The sequence below is a fragment of the Lissotriton helveticus genome, chromosome 1_1, assembly GCF_964261635.1.
Source record: "Lissotriton helveticus chromosome 1_1, aLisHel1.1, whole genome shotgun sequence".
Taxonomy (NCBI): domain Eukaryota; kingdom Metazoa; phylum Chordata; class Amphibia; order Caudata; family Salamandridae; genus Lissotriton; species Lissotriton helveticus.
This window is the reverse complement of record NC_136057.1, coordinates 292,194,752-292,213,064: the sequence shown is the minus strand read 5'-3', so window position 1 is coordinate 292,213,064 and position 18,313 is coordinate 292,194,752. Positions and strand designations below refer to the sequence as shown.

Sequence of the window (18,313 nt, the reverse complement as noted above, 5' to 3'; positions counted from 1 at the left end):
GAAAATACAGTAGCCTCTCAAGATGAACACAAACACCCTTACTACTACATCCATCACTTATGAGCCCCATTTGGAGTACAATCCGAAGTTTCAAAATATACAACCTGGTTTTCAGTGATCAAGAACGATCTCAACGTCAATGAGATTGATGTCATGATTTGTTTCCCTTTATTAGTACACCATCTTTTGTGATATATATATATGTTCTATGAGTGCACAATAAAGGATTTGTGCAAAGATCTTCTGGTGTGCCGTCTCTGTGTCCCTCTACATAGTCGGATTGAGAACTAGTGTAATATATATATATATATATATATATATATATATATATATATATTCCTTGCCTGATGCTGATTCCGCCGTGGGATGAAGAGAGTAACTCAAGATGTGTGAAAAGATTCATTTTTAATGCTTGTTCTCTTTGGAGGATTCAACAATGCAGTCATGCTAGAATGAACAAATCCTCATCAGAAAACATAAATGAGGCACAAACAACTTGCAAAGATCCAGCTGCAGTCACAGACCACAGTGCCCTAAGAGTCCTGGAAACTAGCAGGGCTGCAAGCACAAGGCAGTGATATGCAAAGGATACCGCACACCACTTGAACCATAGCAGCAGTGCCAATTTGCAATCTTAGCACTTGACGTCTGTTGGATTCTGCGTGAATAAGCATAACATTAGAGTTCAATGCAGGTTTGACTCATTCACATGTCCCCTTCATCTCTTTGACTCAAATAGCAATCCTCCTTCAAAGAGTTACAGATCAGTACTATTCATTAACAGCCCAATTGATAGAGCGCCTAGAAACAAATGTTTGGTTTCACCACTCAACTTGCAGCGGAAAACTCTGAATCTTGGTGAGGCAATTATTTTGAACTTTAAAACTCTGCTGCAAAAGGGTAATCCTTCTGTTTTCTGCATCTGAAAGACAAAAAACACAAAAATGACTGTTTAATGACAATTAAGAAACATTGTTGATAAGATTGCGCCAACCTATTTCATGGGCATAAGATCAGAAGCAGCTACTAAAGAGTGTGGTTCACATACATTACTAGCAGATGGATGTTGAATGGGATCTAAACCTTGGGATCTAGCTACTGTCAATTATTTGGGCAGAAGGTCAGAGGAGACACAATTATCTGCCAGGTGTTGTAGCAAAGAAGAAGAACTGAGATGGAGCCTTGCTATGTCAGAGTGAGGTGGTGGAAAAGAATATGTGGGAAAGAGGCTCGGAACTAATGGCGTTAACTGTCAGAGGTTGCAGAGAGGAGGTGCAATACAGCTGTGCAGAGGAAGTGTTGTATCAATGTTACACCACCTCCTAAGATGACCTAACAAATATTTTCAAGATGCAAATCTAGCAACAGGCATATTGGCTTTAACATACACTCTTTTCACAAAATAAGTCAGGTCTGCTGCCTTTGTTACAATGTTTTATAATAAACCGAAGAGACCTATAGCACCACTGTTTTGACATATCATTTCCTAATGAACCAATAAGGCCTATATCATTTAGGATTGGCTTACCATTTCAGCCAACAATGACCTTGTATATTTTGCATAAGCTTTACCACTAGGCAATCACAAGACATATAGTCATAACATTGCAAATATGTACAAATGACAGTTGACAAATTAGTATACAATTCCGCCCAAGGGGCCGTAACAAGGTTTTTCACTGTACACTTGTACTAACCCAGGGTTTGTTAGAGGGAGTAATACAATTCTTACCTTATACTGCCCTTACTTTACCAACTTCCTGTCAGGAGACTTTAGCCCAGCGTATTGATAATCCAGCCAATAAGGGCTATTGACCTTAACATTTACTTTTTACAATAAATGAGTCAAGCCTATAGCTTTTGCCACAATGTTTCATAATGTTTCATAATGTTTCATAATAAAGATAAAAAGTCTATGCCATCTGACAATATGTTTTTCAATAAACCAATGAGGATCATAAACTATTAGTGGCTTGTAAACATCAACAGGTCAGGCCTACAGTATTGAGCAAAAGCTTTGTGCGAAATCAAGACAGTGACTTGAACATTTACGCGCACAGAAATGTGCACACTTACTTTATTCAGAAAGCAGTAAGGACCACAGGGGAGAGCGAAGAACAAGAGCCACTCCATTTCCAACAGTTCCCAGTGGTATTCAAATTGGTGGTATTCAAATCGCCTTTTTAGCTGATGTGCCGAGGAGCCATCTAGTGAACTCTGCGCAGCCAACTCAGGGTTGGTGGTGAGATGTCTCCAAGTGTGGAGCAATGTGTATCTAAGAAATGGTGGTGATAGCCTGTGGAGGATTCCATGGCACACACGTAGCAATGGGTAGATGGCTAGGTCCACTGGAGAATGAAAGACAAACACTGAATCATATTTAACAGGAGTTAAAATACTAAAGTAGACGGGGTGGGGCGAAGAATCAACTTCCAGCATACTAAACCCACATCCATTTGCTAGTGATGCAAACTAAATAGCCCAGTCCTTTGACCTGGGGAAGTAAGCTGGTGCTCACCCTGATCCCATGAACAATCTGCAACTCTGAAGAATAAAGTATAAAACAGTGGTGTTAGTGAAGCCTCTTGCATGTCCACTCATCAAGAAAGAATACCTGACCATTTGGTGGATAAGGGGAAACCACTCAAAGAGCAAAAACCTGCCTCTAAGAAGACCCTTGCGATGAAAACCAGCAAAGACTGCCTTGAGGGGGATTATTTTGATTCTAGGTCATGATCCCAGGAGAATGCAAGGGGAAGTAGCAGTGGTGACCAAGAAGATACTGTTATAAGTGAGAGCTTGAAGAGTAGTGATGGCGTCTGTAGATCACCTTCACATGAAGATTGGTTCAAATCGAGCTGACATCAGTTTAGTCAAATCTAGAGTCAATATTCCCAAGAGGTATAGCAATACAGAGATATGGCTATAGAAAGTAGCAGCTAAAAGAGATAGTTTGCTATTTTCGTGACATAGCAGAGTGCAGTTATTAACACATCCTATTAAATGTCTAATAACACCAAAAGATAAATCTGACTGCAGAGAAGCTACCAATTAAAATGAACAGTGTAACATCTACCTCCCAGAGACCCAAACTAACAGGGCAAAAACCTGTGCAACATAGTTGTTCTTTAAGATGAGAAAGTGTGAGACAGTACACAGAAATACGCATCTAAAACATACGTAAGAATGCATGGTGGTGTTGAGAAGAAGACCTATCTATCTGAAACGTATGTGAAACTCTTCAGAGTCTTTTGGAATTTCCACGCTATATCACTATAAAGTGTAACATGTTTGTTAAAGTATGGCTTATTTCTGATTCTAAAGTTACCATCTATTTCTCCTTTGATAGAGTGCTCTAGTTAAGAGTACTGTATGCACAACCATAAGTCCGGGATTCTCATTTGTCGATAAATGAGTTTGCATGGTCTGGAAGTTGCATTAAATGTGCAAGTTGACCCTGTAGGTGTATTCCTTTTTTGAATTGCAAATAAAACGTTTAGCAAAAAAAAAAAAAACCACAAACAAATGGGCTTGAGTTACATGCTCTGTTCAGGTGGTGTGTAATTGAGATGAAATATTACCTACCTTTAAAGTAAGATTCTGCAGACATTGGTTTATTCACAAGAATTCTCAGAGTTTAAAAAAAAGGGCTACTCATCTGACAAAAGACAATAGTTCAAGCATACAAACTATAAAAGATTTACTACCGGAGAATCCAGGTTGTTTGTGAGAGATTTGAAATTGGACTGTAAATCTGTTGTGGCATGCATGTACATATATATATATTCACTGAAAAAACCATAGGTTTCAGGCACATTATAGTTAGAAATTAGCATTAAAAAAACCTTAGAAATTCACTGAAAAAACCATAGGTTTTAGGGAAAGTTATAGTTAGTTGGACATTTCACTAGTACAAAACCATTGAAAGTCCATGGTTATAGTAAGTTCAGCTAACTATAACTTGCGCCCCCACAATGCACTGCTGATGATGTCACATATTGCATCACTCGTGACATGTTCAGTGACATCACTGCTGACATCTCAAATGACATCACTGATGACATCATCCAGTGACTGTGTGTTTCTGTAAAGTTTATATATGTTTAATATATATAGGGAAAGGCGTATTGAAGAATGAGTGGGTGTATGAATGATTTAGTAGGTGTGTGACTGACTCTATAAGGGAGTGATTAAACGTATCTTACTGAATGTATGGGTTAGTGACTAAACTGTGTGAATGTCTGTATCCGTCTGTCTGTTGGTGTGTAAGCGGTTGCATGGGGTTGCGAATAGCTGCATGAGTGTCTATATGGGTTATTGAATGGTTGACTGAGTATCTTAATGGGTGCTTGAGTGTTTGTGTCGGTGGGTGATTCACTGGGTGCATGGTTTCAAAATTGAATCTATGATGGACTGTGTGGGTGGGTGAGTGTGTGTATATGGGTGTGTTAGTGAGTGAATGTATATCTCAGTGGCGCATGTCTTAGTAACTACATATGTGAAAGGCAGTATATATGTGTGTTGGAGTACATAAATGGCTATAAGTGAGAGTGTCTGATTGTGAGAGTGGCTGTATGGATGAGTGTGTGCTTGTATCAGTGATTTTATAAGAGTTTAGGAATGTGCTAGTATTTGTATGAGTAATTGAGATGGTATGTGTGTAACTGTATAGGTGAGTAAATGGCAGTGTGATTGATTATTTGCATGACTGACTAGGTGTGTGAGTACCTCTATGGATGAGTGGTGGTATGTGAGTGTCTATATAGGTATATGAGTGCATATGATAGTCCTGTACTGAGTACCATAAATATGAGTGACTGTATGGGTGAGTGAGTAGATGTGTGTGTAAACCTATGAATCAGTGAGTGGGTATGTAGTTATTGGTGTTGGAGTGTCTATGGTTTTGAGAATGGCAGTCTGTAATTTAGAGTGGGTGTATCAAAGGTTGTATTAGGATGTGAGAAGATGCATCAAATTATCACATGGATGATGGCATCAGTGATGCCATTTGAGATGTCATCAGTGATGTCACTGACCATGTCATGAGTGATGTAATATGTGACGTCATCAGCAGTGCATTGCGGGGGGGCAAGTTATAGTTAGCTGAACTAACTATAACGGGGGAATTTCAATGGTTTGTCCAACTAACTATAACTTTCCCTAAAACATATGTTTTTTTAGTGAATTTCTAAGGTTTTTTAAATGCTAATTTCTATTTATAAGGTGCCTAAAACCTATGGTTTATTCAGTGAATTTCAAAAGGTTTTTTAAATGCTAATTTCTAACTATAACGTGCCTGAAACCTATGTTTTTTTCAGTGAATTTCAAAGGTTTTTCAAATGCTAGTTTCTAACTATGCCTACAGAGGTAGGACATGTGAAAAAAAAGAAAAAACGCACAGAAAGAAGCAAAAGAAATGCAGAAAGAAGCAACAGAAGTCCACAAAGATTAAGAAAAGTGCAGGAAGAAGCAAGACATGTGCAGAAACAACCAACAGAGGAGCAGAAAGAGGCCTTGTTCCAAATAATCCTGTGCCCACAACTTTTTCAGGCGGGTACTGGTGGTAACTGACTCTGACTGACCAGGCCTAGAGCCAGACACATAGAATACAGTGAAAACACCTACATACACTAGGGAACACTATGCATTGGGGTACCCCTATGATTAGCATGACCTCCCCTGCCCTATATTATAGGGCAGGGGGATTAAAATTACCTCTTAAAATGCCCTACGGGGAGCGTTTGCACAGTGGTGAAGGAAGGGGGGGCCTGAGGTGACATGTGTGCAAACACGCCCTGTGGCCGTTTTACGTTGGGAGGTTAAGTCCCCTTGAATCCTGACTGTCCCTGGGGTCCAACTAGCCAACCAGGTACCTCCAGTAAGCGCCACAGAGCTACATTGCAGAGAGGTGTAAAAAGGGGTGTGGTCTGGCCCACCTCTCTGCAACGCAGGCCTCTGGCACTTACTGGAGGTACCTGGTGGGCTAATTGGCCCCCAGTGGCCCTCAGGATTGAAGGGGAATTAATTCCCCAACTTAAAACGCGCCACAGGGCGTGTTTGCACACATCTCCTCAGGCCTCGCCCCCTCCCTTCACCACTTGCAGAGTGATGGTGGGAGGGGCGGGGCCTCGGCGAAGCTGGTGTTTACAAAAAAATAATTAAGTAGGGGAGCTGTGCCCTCCCCCCCCCACTTCCTTTCCTATTTTATTGTCCCTGGGTACCCCATCCCCCAGGGCCTGTCCCCTAATTTTTTTATTTGTTTAAAAAATGGAAGGGGGGCCCGGGGACCGAATCCCTGGGCCATGGCCAGTGTTTTTTTTAATATCTTTGGAGGGGCTGTGTGGCCCCCCTCCTCAGGCCCTTCATGGCCCCGGGGAACCCATTCCCATGTTGGCATACGCTTATTAGAAGTTTAAACGCCATTTTACCTTTTGCTGCTTTTTGCACATGACACTGCATATAGCTGTTGTTGTAAGTTAGGCTGCGTGAATTACTTCACATGAGAAAGGCTTGTTTTCGGCATCCCTAGACTTACATCGCGACCCTAGTCTGCACAGTGAGTGCTAAAGCCTCCAAGGTTATCATAACAAGGTAGCTGTTGTTCAGGCTGATCGGCTCACGTTTTAGATATAATACATGCAGCAACGAGCCAACGGAGATTCTGGCGTCTTTAATATTGCACTGTAGATATGATTTTAGGCACTAGGAAGAATCACATTTTTCCAGAGAGACAGAGAGCTTTTGCAGAACCCGATGTGATTCACAACAATGCTGATCATATTATTTCTAATCACATGTCTGTTTATGTTAGCAAAGATACTGCATCTTAGAGCACGTCGTTAAAATACATATTTTAACCTTCTCCGTGTCTCTTTTTACTCCTGTTGTGGACTGGTATGAGAGCATAACGAAAGAGTGTTCTTGCTTCCCACCATTCCTAAGTTTAACCTAAGTCGCATGTTCTGGGTTGTCTAATCATTGGTTCCTTTGCTATAGGACAAAGAGCTAATGTGACACTGATGCTAGCTGGTTGGGGTTTCTAGGCACTGAGGTGAGTTTTTTGTTACACCACAATTCACTGAGGTCTTGAGTCTCTGTGCACAGTTCTGTGTAGGAGCAGAATCCCTGCAACATGGCGCACCCAACTTAGTGGTCTTATTTTGAGACTCTCAAGTAGTGCTTATATCAGTCCACAGCCCCCTCACTATTGTTTCCAGTTGACAGTGGTGACGGATAAACCTACCTATAGTTAAATAGGTCTTTTCAAGCTTGATAATTTAAAATGGTTTCTCTTTGAGTTACTACCCTGTTGTGCTACGTTACTTTGTATTGTCTTTTATCTCTGTGATGTCGTTATGGGTGATATTGAAATACCCCAGCATAGCAGGATGGCAGTCCACAATCATTTGCAGACTTATCATGGCAGTTGTTTTTGTGGTGAGTGCAGACGTGGCATACCCATTTGAGCTTTTCTACTCATGGGTTACATTTCCCGAGGTGAATGCAGATAGTAATACGTTTCATGTTTACACTCACACTGTCGTGCCTATGGAGTACACTCCATATAGGACACAAGAGATTCCGATTTCTGCTTGGCAGCACAGCGTTTGGTTTAATGGCGCCCTCTCCCACTCTTTAACGGTAGTTCGATTAGGTCCTTTGTCCATTCCAGGGACTTCTTGGCCTGTTTTGGCTGGATTTATCCCGCACCCCCGTGCCGCAGTGGTTCCCGTTGGTGAATTGAGGCCACTTTACACCTCTGCTGTAGGGGTTATAAGGGCCTTGGTTCAATACAATTCCCGCAACATCCAATGCGGGGCACCTTGTTTTGCGGCCCATCCAGTTGGACCTGGCAGGATGAAACTTAGTCCCGTCATGGTTAAATCGGTTACAGGCAAGCGCCCCCAGGATAAGGATGATATGCCTTTTTGGCCTCTGAGAAATTTGACCAACTGGAGGCAGTATTTCCTAACACGACTCCTGTTGAAAACCACAGGATTCTTACTATTAGTTTACAGAAAGACTTAGGGCCGGAAGTGACTGATTGTGCTACCTGGGCTATGATTTCTGTGTCAGTCTATGCTAAGTGCTTTGGCACTCCATCCATGGCTGTCCTTCCCTCCGTCATTAAGCGTGCTCAGGATGAATATGGACCAGAGGTGGCGGTTAAGTTGGGATTGAGACTCGTTGGAGTGTTTGACGTAGTTTCCGATCTCGTCCTTGGAAATGTCAAGGGGGATGCGGTAAGCTTTCAGGTGTCTAATGCTTTGCGCGATGTCCCCGATGCCGAAAACCCCCACCAGTTACCAAAGATTATTACGGCGGCTTATAAGACCATTGGCTGTAATAGTTTGGGTGTTAAGCCTTTTGCCAAAACAGCGCAGAAGCAAACTCAGGTGGCGAAGTCTGAAAAAGACGATCGCCTCATTGTTCCAAAGCAGACTTTGAATAAAAATAAAAAACAGGGGAAACAGCAACAGAAACAGGGGTCCCTTCCCGCTTCCCCAATACCTGTGTCTACAGAGCGCACATATGAATTGCGCGACCGTGCTACTAGTAAGTCACCTGATCGTTTTCAATTTCCTGATCAATGTTCTCCTCGCTCTTTGCAGGAAACATCGGTCTCACCCACCGGTGGAGGAGACAGCGGCAGAGGACGGGGTGCAAAACAAGAGTAACCCCGCAAGACAGACGGTAAAGGCAAGCAGGACAACTCTCCACCTCAAAGACCCCAGTTTCAGAAAAAGAAAGTTGCTGCTTTAATAGTGAGATATGCCATGGACAGCTTCGGAACCTGACGTGGGCGCAGAACACAGCTTTGAAGCCTGACGTGGGCACTGACGCTGTTAGACAGCGCAGCGGAAATTACTATAGTGCGGGAGGCGCTGCGTCCACTTCTGAAGGTGACAGCAACTGACACATTCATATTGTTGTGACAGCTGACACTAGATTGGCTCCCCCTGAAAGACTGTTTGAAATTGTCCTTTTAATTGAAGGTGACATACAACGTTCTATAAAATGGGTATTTTGGGAGAATCTGACTACTACCTATGACATTTTTTTGGCGGAGGTCAATTGGCCTCCACCTTTTGTTTTAGACGCCCCACAAGGGGAGGAGGTAATCCTCCCTAGTTTCGCGCACACAGTGCTGTAGGAGCAGGCTCTGCATTTTGCAGAAGATTGGGCTAAGGTGCTTGCACCGGCTTTGTACTGTACTCACTGTGGCTGGGACAAATTTTCCCCCCAACATGAGATACCCTTGCGGTCTATGCCACAGCCTCAACCCCAATAACCCATGCGGCGTGAAGCAAAAGATCCCGTGGCTGAAATCCTAGAACAATTGGAATATCAAGGTGTGATTGAAACATGTGTGTCTCCGATGAATAACCATCTTTTTACTATGACTAAGCCTAATGGCTCGTACCGTTTGGTATTGGATTACCGGCACTTGAATTCTCATTGTCGTACGTGCGTGGTACAAAACACTCATAGTTCTGCTCTTGTGGATAGTCTTGTGCGTAAAAGGTTTAAGACCACACTTGACATATCAAATGGCTTTTTCAGCCATAATCTCTCCTCTATTAGTAGTCAATGGACAGCTTTTACCTGCAGTGGCAAACAACGCCAGTTCAGAAGTTTGGCTATGGCTATAAGAACAGACCAGGCGTATTTGCCGCCCGCATAGTCTCTATTTTAGAGAGGCACAACCCAGATGCATGTTCATATGTGGATGAAATTTATCTCACAGACGAATCATGGCCGCATCTGTGTCATGTTGACAGCATAATTTGTCAGTTTGCGGACTTCGGTTACAAATTTAACTTCGCAAAATCACATTGCAGAGTACACAGTGTTGTTCCTGGGCTATGAGCTCATCAATGAAGATCCAGGTTTAGCACCTCACCTCCTGGAGAAATGCGCACAGCAGCGTGCTCCTACAATGCTGAAGAAACTACAATCTTTACTGGGCTTTTAGAATTTCGGACGTACTTACATTCCCGAATATGCCCAGCGTATCAAGCCTCTTTACGCTTTGGTACAACCTACTTTCTCCAAATCTTGCTGGCTGCCTACTCATTCAGCCATCTTGCAATCTTTGCAGGCTGATCTTCTAAAATCTAAATTCTTATTGACTCATGATAACCACACCAACCTGGTGATTAGAATCGCGCCTGGGGTGGTGCGTTTCACATACCCGACTTTTAATGAGGGTAACACAGTCCCTCTCGCTTACAAGTCACACCTGTACACTTTGGCTGAGCTGCGGTTCTCCACTGTGGAAAAAGTTTTGACAGCAGTGCAAATGACGATTCTGAAAGAACTTGCACTGTCATTGGGAAAGCGCATTTTGGTTGTTACTCCGTATCGTGCCCTGGAGGCAGTGACAAATGCCCGTGTACCGAATTAAAAGGCTTTACACCCACGGTGGATACAATGGGCTACGTCCTTGACGTCTCCGGACGTCACGTTAATTTTCGACTCCTCTTTGCAGACTCAGGAGTATTTGCAGTATGAATTTGTTCATCCAGCTCCTCTGACCATGCACCAGCTGGAGGATTTCCATTGTATCATTTACACTGACGGTTCGGCGCAACCTGCCACGGTTTCAAGCACGCTTATTCTTCGGCCTGCGCAATAGTGTTGGGTACTATGGTGAATGGAGAATTCAAGTCTGATGTTGTGCATACACAGACATTAGGGGACTATACCGCCCAATTGGCAGAGCTCCCTGCTCTACTGCTTGCATTGGAGTACGCTGAGTCTAGTGTGACTACTCTTATCGTAAGTGATTCTTACTACTGTGTACAGTCTTACAATGACAATTTGTTCTTTTGAACTCAAAATGACTATCGTGACTCCAAAAGCAGCACAATAAAACACAAGGTGATCTGGGTTCGGGTGGCTGAGCTTAAAGAACAACTGCCAATTGTGTTTGTGATTCATACTCTTGGTCACCAGCGTGTTGGAAGTTCACGCTGTTGGCAATATTCTCGCTGATGAAGCGGCGAAGACTGCAGTAGTGACATATATAGTAGCAGCAGTTACACATTCCAAAAGTAAGATTGATGATGACATCTTGGCAGCTATTGCCGCAACAGAGAAGGGAAGTAATTACCCTAGAGGTTTCCCTTCGAGTACTCTTTTCACTTAAGTCCTGATAAAGTTCCTTATGTGAGAATTAACAACTTTAGTGACAGATTGGTTCCCAACACGGACCACAGGTCCACACTGATCACAGCCGCTCACAATGGTACGGCATCCGCTCATGCCGGCATCTCTGCGACTGTATCACTTTTACAACAGCGATATTGGTGGTGCGGATTGTACAAACAAACGCGTGATTATGTCCTTCATTGTGACATTTGCCAGCAGATTAAACCTTCAACTGCTGCACGCCCACCACAGACACAGTTGTATATATCTAATAAACCACTGGGTTGTGTTTATTTAGATCACTGTGGTCCATTCTCCTCTGATACTGCGTTTTACCTTGCATTTGTAAAATTGCTCTCCTCTGAGGCGGAAGCCGGAGGACTCTTCTTCTATCCTTTACTTTTTAAAAATACGCTGACACGCTAAAACGCTTTTTAATAATTCCGAAATTGTGACAGTCTGCGCACAAGGCTCTCACTTTGTGTGTATTTTTAAATACATAGTGGTTGTAGAAAAAATTGTTTTTAACCTCTGTGACCAGCGCGGTGTTTAGCGCGTTGCTCCAGTCACCGATAGCAGAGCTGCCTAACTCGGTCACAGTCACGTGACCGGACCCACCTCCCCCGCCATCTAGAGGGCTGCGCTCTAGGCAATCTAGCCCTCCCGCCATCTGAAAGTATTTAAGGGGCGATCTGTTTCATTCCAGCAAACCTTGCATTTGTAAAATTGCTCTCCTCTGAGGCGGAAGCCGGAGGACTCTTCTTCTATCCTTTACTTTTTAAAAATACGCTGACACGCTAAAACGCTTTTTAATAATTCCGAAATTGTGACAGTCTGCGCACAAGGCTCTCACTTTGTGTGTATTTTTAAATACATAGTGGTTGTAGAAAAAATTGTTTTTTACCTCTGTGACCAGCGCGGTGTTTAGCGCGTTGCTCCAGTCACCGATAGCAGAGCTGCCTAACTCGGTCACAGTCACGTGACCGGACCCACCTCCCCCGCCATCTAGAGGAGGTAAGGGCTGCGCTCTAGGCAATCTAGCCCTCCCGCCATCTGAAAGTATTTAAGGGGCGATCTGTTTCATTCCAGCAAACCTTGCATTTGTAAAATTGCTCTCCTCTGAGGCGGAAGCCGGAGGACTCTTCTTCTATCCTTTACTTTTTAAAAATACGCTGACACGCTAAAACGCTTTTTAATAATTCCGAAATTGTGACAGTCTGCGCACAAGGCTCTCACTTTGTGTGTATTTTTAAATACATAGTGGTTGTAGAAAAAATTGTTTTTTACCTCTGTGACCAGCGCGGTGTTTAGCGCGTTGCTCCAGTCACCGATAGCAGAGCTGCCTAACTCGGTCACAGTCACGTGACCGGACCCACCTCCCCCGCCATCTAGAGGAGGTAAGGGCTGCGCTCTAGGCAATCTAGCCTTCCCGCCTTTCCCGCCCCCACGATGCATAAAATAGGAGGTACATCCCGTCCGCGCAGCGGGCGGGCGCAGCGGGCGCGCCAGAGGCAAGCCCGTCTGCGCCCGTCCGCGCCGGGACCGGGCCGAGGGCCACGACCCCTGTCTCTCAAAGGGCAGAAAGGGCAGAAGCTGTTATAAAATACTCTAATCAAAGTCTTCATGCTCTTAGGCCACCTGCCAGTACTAGTTGTTCACATTTTAATCTCTCAGAGATCCACAAGAACCCAATTACATGTCATCATTGTAACTTCACTATTCCTCCTCTCTCCAACATCAGTTCCACAAATTACTATCAGGAGGAAGGAGTCAGTATATCCATAGCTCTCATTAATGTACGCTCTCTTGGAAAGCATAGGCAGGAAGTTTTTGACCTCATTACTGATTCCAAAGTAGACGCACTATTCCTTACTGAAACTTGGACTGACGGTACCTCACAACCTGACCTGGCTATCGCAGTCCCAGATGGATATAAAGCCTACTGTCAGGATAGGCCAAAACAAAGAGGAGGTGGACTGGCCATAATAACCAGAGAATCCTACCCTGTCAGAATAACCCCCATCCCATTCAACTCGTGTGAAGCCTTGCAATTTGCTATTAATTTTTCTCCCCAGTTTAATTTTAAGGGGATTTTGATATATCGACCCCCTGGATCCAAAACGGCGTTTTTATCTAGTATTAATTCCATGATGGAATCTGTAGCTACAGAAAGTGCGTTTACAATTCTAGGTGATCTAAACTTTCACCTAGATCTTACTCACTTAACTGACTCTGCCACTCTTATATCTGATTTGCAAACCTTAGGATTGAAACAACTTGTCATGTCTCCCACCCATCAAGCGGGCCACATTTTGGACCCTATTTTCTCAAGCCTTGAAGGCATGCAAATAACAAACATCCTGCCCATGCCCTGGACGGACCATTACGTCGTTTTCGCAAAAATAATCACGCAGAATCAGTGCAGTAACAGATCAGTTCTCGTGCCCAAACAGTCTTTTAAAGATTGGAAAAATTTGAATCATGATCAATTAAAACTAACACTTGAACTTACCCGTCCTACACTGTCCCCGGAGCCTAATTCTGCTCTTCAGCAGTTTTATACCTGGGTAGGCCAGGCTACGAATCAATCAGCCCCCACTAAAGAACGGTCCAGTAATAGATCTAAACCAACTGCCCCTTGGTATAATGACAAATTAAGGGCACAAAAACAAATAAATCGCAATAAGGAACGTCATTGGAGAAAGAATTACGATATCGACAGTAAAAACACCTACAAAGAAGCATTGGCGCTTTATAAAGCCATGATAACAAAAGCAAAGAAGGACTACTATAGCGACCAAATTGAGAACGCTAAAAACTCCAGCAGGCAACTGTTTCAAATTACTAAGGTACTGTCAGGTAACTCCCCTGATCTCACTCCCCCTCCTTCGCAATCATTATGTGATGCTCTTGCCTCGTTTTTCTACACTAAAGTAGATGATATTTACCAGGCTTTTGCTTCTAATCCACCCTCGCGCACAGGCAGTCTCCCTATCCCGCCCCCTGCAAACACATTCACCAGCTTTCAACCAGTTACCCCAGATCACATAAAAGCCATACTGTCCTCCATCAAATCAGGATCACCCCTCGATCCCTGCCCAATATCAGTACTCCGGCCGGTTATGGAAGATATCATTCCAGTGATCACCCAGGTCTGCAACACCATTCTTCTATCAGGCAATTATCCAGACCCCCTCAAAAATACCTTACTAAAACCCTTGTTGAAAAAACCCTCCCTTGATAAAAGTGAATTAAAAAATTATCGTCCCATTGCAAGCCTCCCTTTTATGGCGAAAGTGCTTGAAAAAGCAATGAATTCCCAGATTTCCGAGTTTATAGAAAAACATCAGCTCTTAGATAACACCCAGTTCGGATTTAGGAAATTCCATGGGACAGAGACAGCCCTGATTAAAGCGGCCGACGATATCAAGGTTATCAGGGACCAGGGGGGCACAGCCATTCTGGTCTTGTTAGACCTATCCGCAGCCTTCGACACGGTCGACCACACCATCTTGGTCGACCGGGTCGAGGGTTTTGGAATCTGTCACACTGCCAAAAATCTAATCGCGTCCTTTCTTGCCAAAAGAACGCAGGCAGTCATCCTAGGACCCTTTCAATCGGCCCAACTCTCAGCCCCATGTGGTGTCCCTCAAGGCTCATCCCTGAGTCCGACACTTTTTAATATCTATGTGTCGGACCTTGCTAAAACCATCAAAGCACATGGGATGAGCCTAACCTCTTATGCCGACGATACCCAACTAGTGTTGGCAATCAAAGGGGACGGAGATCAAGTGGCCGAACAATTCAAGAAAGGACTCCTAGATATAGGAGATTGGATTTCAACCAACTGTTTAAAGTTGAACTCTGACAAAACAGAGGTACTTATCTTTGGAACTCTTCTGCCAGCATGGCCTTCGAGTTGGTGGCCGGACACCTTTGGTATGCCTCCTACCCCCGCTACCAAAGTCAGGAACCTTGGCATCATCTTCGATGATGCCCTAAATTTTATGGACCATGCCAATAAAACGGTGTCTTCGGCACATCTAAAGCTTAAGATGATCAGGAAAATACACCCTTTTCTACCTGGATCAGCCATTAAGACACTGGTCACATCTCTTGTTTTGTCCTCCCTGGACTACTGTAATGGTCTCTTCCTAAATGCCCAAGCCAGAGTCATTACCAAATTACAGACCATTCAAAACGCCGCAGCACGCCTGCTTGCTGGCAAAACCAAATTTGAATCCATCTCCAATAGCATTAAAGACCTTCACTGGCTCACTGTGCAGAAAAGAATCCAATTCAAAGCTCTATGCATTGTGTTCAAGGCACTTAACAACCAAGGCCCCCAGTTTTTAAGAGACCAACTTCAATTGCACAAACCTTCCAGAACCTTAAGGTCAGCCACCCTAAACCAATTAGTTACCCCACGTACCAAAACTGTCACCTGGGGCGATCGCCGTTTTTTGGTGGCCGCCCCCAGGCTTTGGAACACTCTGCCTCTCAACATCAAGCGAAGTCCCACCCTCCTTCAATTCCGTAAGCTTTTGAAAACCTGGCTGTTCACTCAATAGTCAATCAGCTCAGAGGCATTTACAAATAATTGGTTTACAGCGCCAAGACGCCCACGGGTATAAGTAGCGCTTTAGAAATGTTAAAAATAAATAAATAAATAAATAAATAAGTACATCTTAGTTGTAGTTGATTCTTGCATGCGCTTTATGTCGGTGTGGCCCCAAAAGAGTGCTGATTCTCGAACTGTCATAAGGGATTTGGTTGTCTTTGTGGGAATTTTTGCATGTGGTACCTTTCACTAGGACCAGGGTCCAGCGTTCGCCTCTAAGGCGCCATGCGTTCATTGGGGGTCCAAGTCAAATTTTCATCTCCATACATGCCTGAGGGCAATAGTGTTGTTAAGCGGATGAACTGTGACTTTAAGCAATCCTTGTCAGCTAGGGTTTTAGGTACAGGCCAGAACTGGTTAGCCCACCTCAATAGCGTTTAGTGTGCACTTAATAATCTCCCAAGAAGGTCTCTGGGTGGGCGGACCCCATACGAAATTCTCTTGGGTATCAAAATGTTTGTTCTGGACCTAGAGGGTCTAGACCAGGTGGCGTCAGCCGCTCCCTTTGACGTAGATGAACATTGTGCTGTTTTCCAGAATCTACAAAAGACTCGAGACAGTCTTGCAAAGGAACATTTGCCCTCCACATCTGATGCTGCGTTGCAGATTCCGGTAATTGGCTGGCTACCCTGAGTTGGTGAACTGGTCCGAGAGTAGGTCGAGAACAAGAAGGAGTTTGGCCCCTCATATGGTGCTCCAGTTCCTGTGCTTGGCGTGCAGAGCACAAGAACAGTAATTTTACCTCCACTTCCTGGTCGAAAGGAAAACAGGTACATCTCCATTGACAATGTCAAACTACACAGAGTGGCTGATTCGTCTTAGTATGACACCTGCGGTCTCTTATCCAGCAATGCTGAGAAAATCTGTTTTGGCACCGGCACCTACCACCAGGCCTGATGTTGCCATTGAGATAAATACAGTTAGGAATCCTTTATTAAAACCACCGGCTGGTGATCCTCTTGATGACACTGAGTATACTTATCCCACAGATTTATCTATGCCTGATTTAGAGACCTGTGTCGCTAAACAATCACGTTTTTCATTTGACACGGACTCTACCACATCAAAGTCTCCCTCAAAAGTTTAAATTTTTGCTGTTTGGTTTAAACAACATTTTTAATTCCCCCTTTTTATTCATGTCCATTGGATTTGTGGTGCATTTTTTCTGTCTTGTGAATGGACACTATGTTAAAGAAAGATCTACAATTAGAATAATGGATGGAACTTTGGCACCCCACTCCTTATCACACATCAAATAAGTATTCAATGCCTCGTCGACCTCGGGCTTGGCACACTTTTTTAAAGTAGTAAGCTCTGGCCTTGTGACTTCATTCCAAGCTATATTTGGTGAGATGCCAGCATTTTTTCATTCTATTTTTCCAGGCTCTTTGGCGGTTTCCTGTTCATTCCTGCCTTGGCTGCCTATGTACTGATGTTAATTTGCTTGCTCCAAAATTGTTGCTCATTCTGTACCCCACGATGACCTGCCCCTGCTGCTCCAACATCGTGACCGGATGCTTGAATTCTATGGATCGCTGCCTCTGGCTACTTTGATTGTGGCGTATGGTTTATCTTTCCGGTTTTCGTACAAGTGCTGCCAGTTTTCCACTGCCTGGATTGTACTTTTGAATGGGCTCTGGATTTGTGTCTCTGCAATACGGTGTCTCCTAGCCCGGATTATTTTCTACTAATAAGCCCCTTTGTTGCTCATGAATTAGACTGTTCCAGTGTCGGGATTATGGCCTGCGCAGTGGCGCATGGAGTCCTAGGCAATTGGAATATATGGAATGCAGCCCATGACTTTCTGGCACGCAGTTATCTCGAAGAACACCCGAGTTGTCCTCTGATGGTGCTAGAGTCTCTGGCTGTTGAATAACATGTGTGTTCTTTTCCATTAATAAATTGTATGGCTGAAATGTTCACTGAGGTTAACAATGATTTCCTATTGGAGGCAGTTGCAACGTACTGTGCGTATACGCTGTTGGATTGAAGTGACAATTTTTTCTGCTTCATAGACACGTACTGGACTCATAAAGTTTTTTCCTTAATTCTTTTATTCTCTACGCATTACTTGTATTTCACACTATACACCCCTGTTGGGTTTTCACTTTTTGTGGTTAGTAATTCGGAATTACTCCCAATTATCCAGTTTGGTGAAATTTTGAACTTGGTTCTGTCTCATTCGAACTTGAACTCTGCGTTCCAAAATTGCACCCACTTCTTGTAAGTTCTCCGATCAAGGGAGGGTGTAGTGAGGGCTGGGCCTTATTGCGCACATTGCTATGTTAGCATAGGCTTATTATAAGTTTAAATGCCATTTTACCTTTTGCTGCTTTCTGCACATGACACTGCACATAGATGTTGTTGTAAGTTAGGCTGCGTGAATTACTTCACATGAGAAAGGCTTGTATTCGGCATTCCTAGACTTACATTGTGACCCTAGTCTGCACAGTGAGTGCTAAAGCCTCCAAAGTTTTCATAACAAGGTAGCTATTGTTCGGGCTGATCGGGTCACATTTTAGACATAACATACATGCA

General features: G+C 43.7%; 1 protein-coding gene across 1 annotated transcript in view; it reads right to left on the bottom strand.

Annotated features, from left to right (window-relative positions):
• Positions 1-433: 433 nt before the first annotated feature.
• Positions 434-18,313, bottom strand: part of LOC144797766 (aldo-keto reductase family 1 member B1-like) — a 207,643-nt gene continuing 189,763 nt past the window's right edge. Inside the window, exon 8 of the mRNA XM_078668557.1 lies at positions 434-922. Coding sequence (XP_078524683.1) covers positions 880-922 — 43 coding nt within the window. The 3' untranslated portion in view covers positions 434-879. The remainder of the gene's footprint in view (positions 923-18,313) is intronic.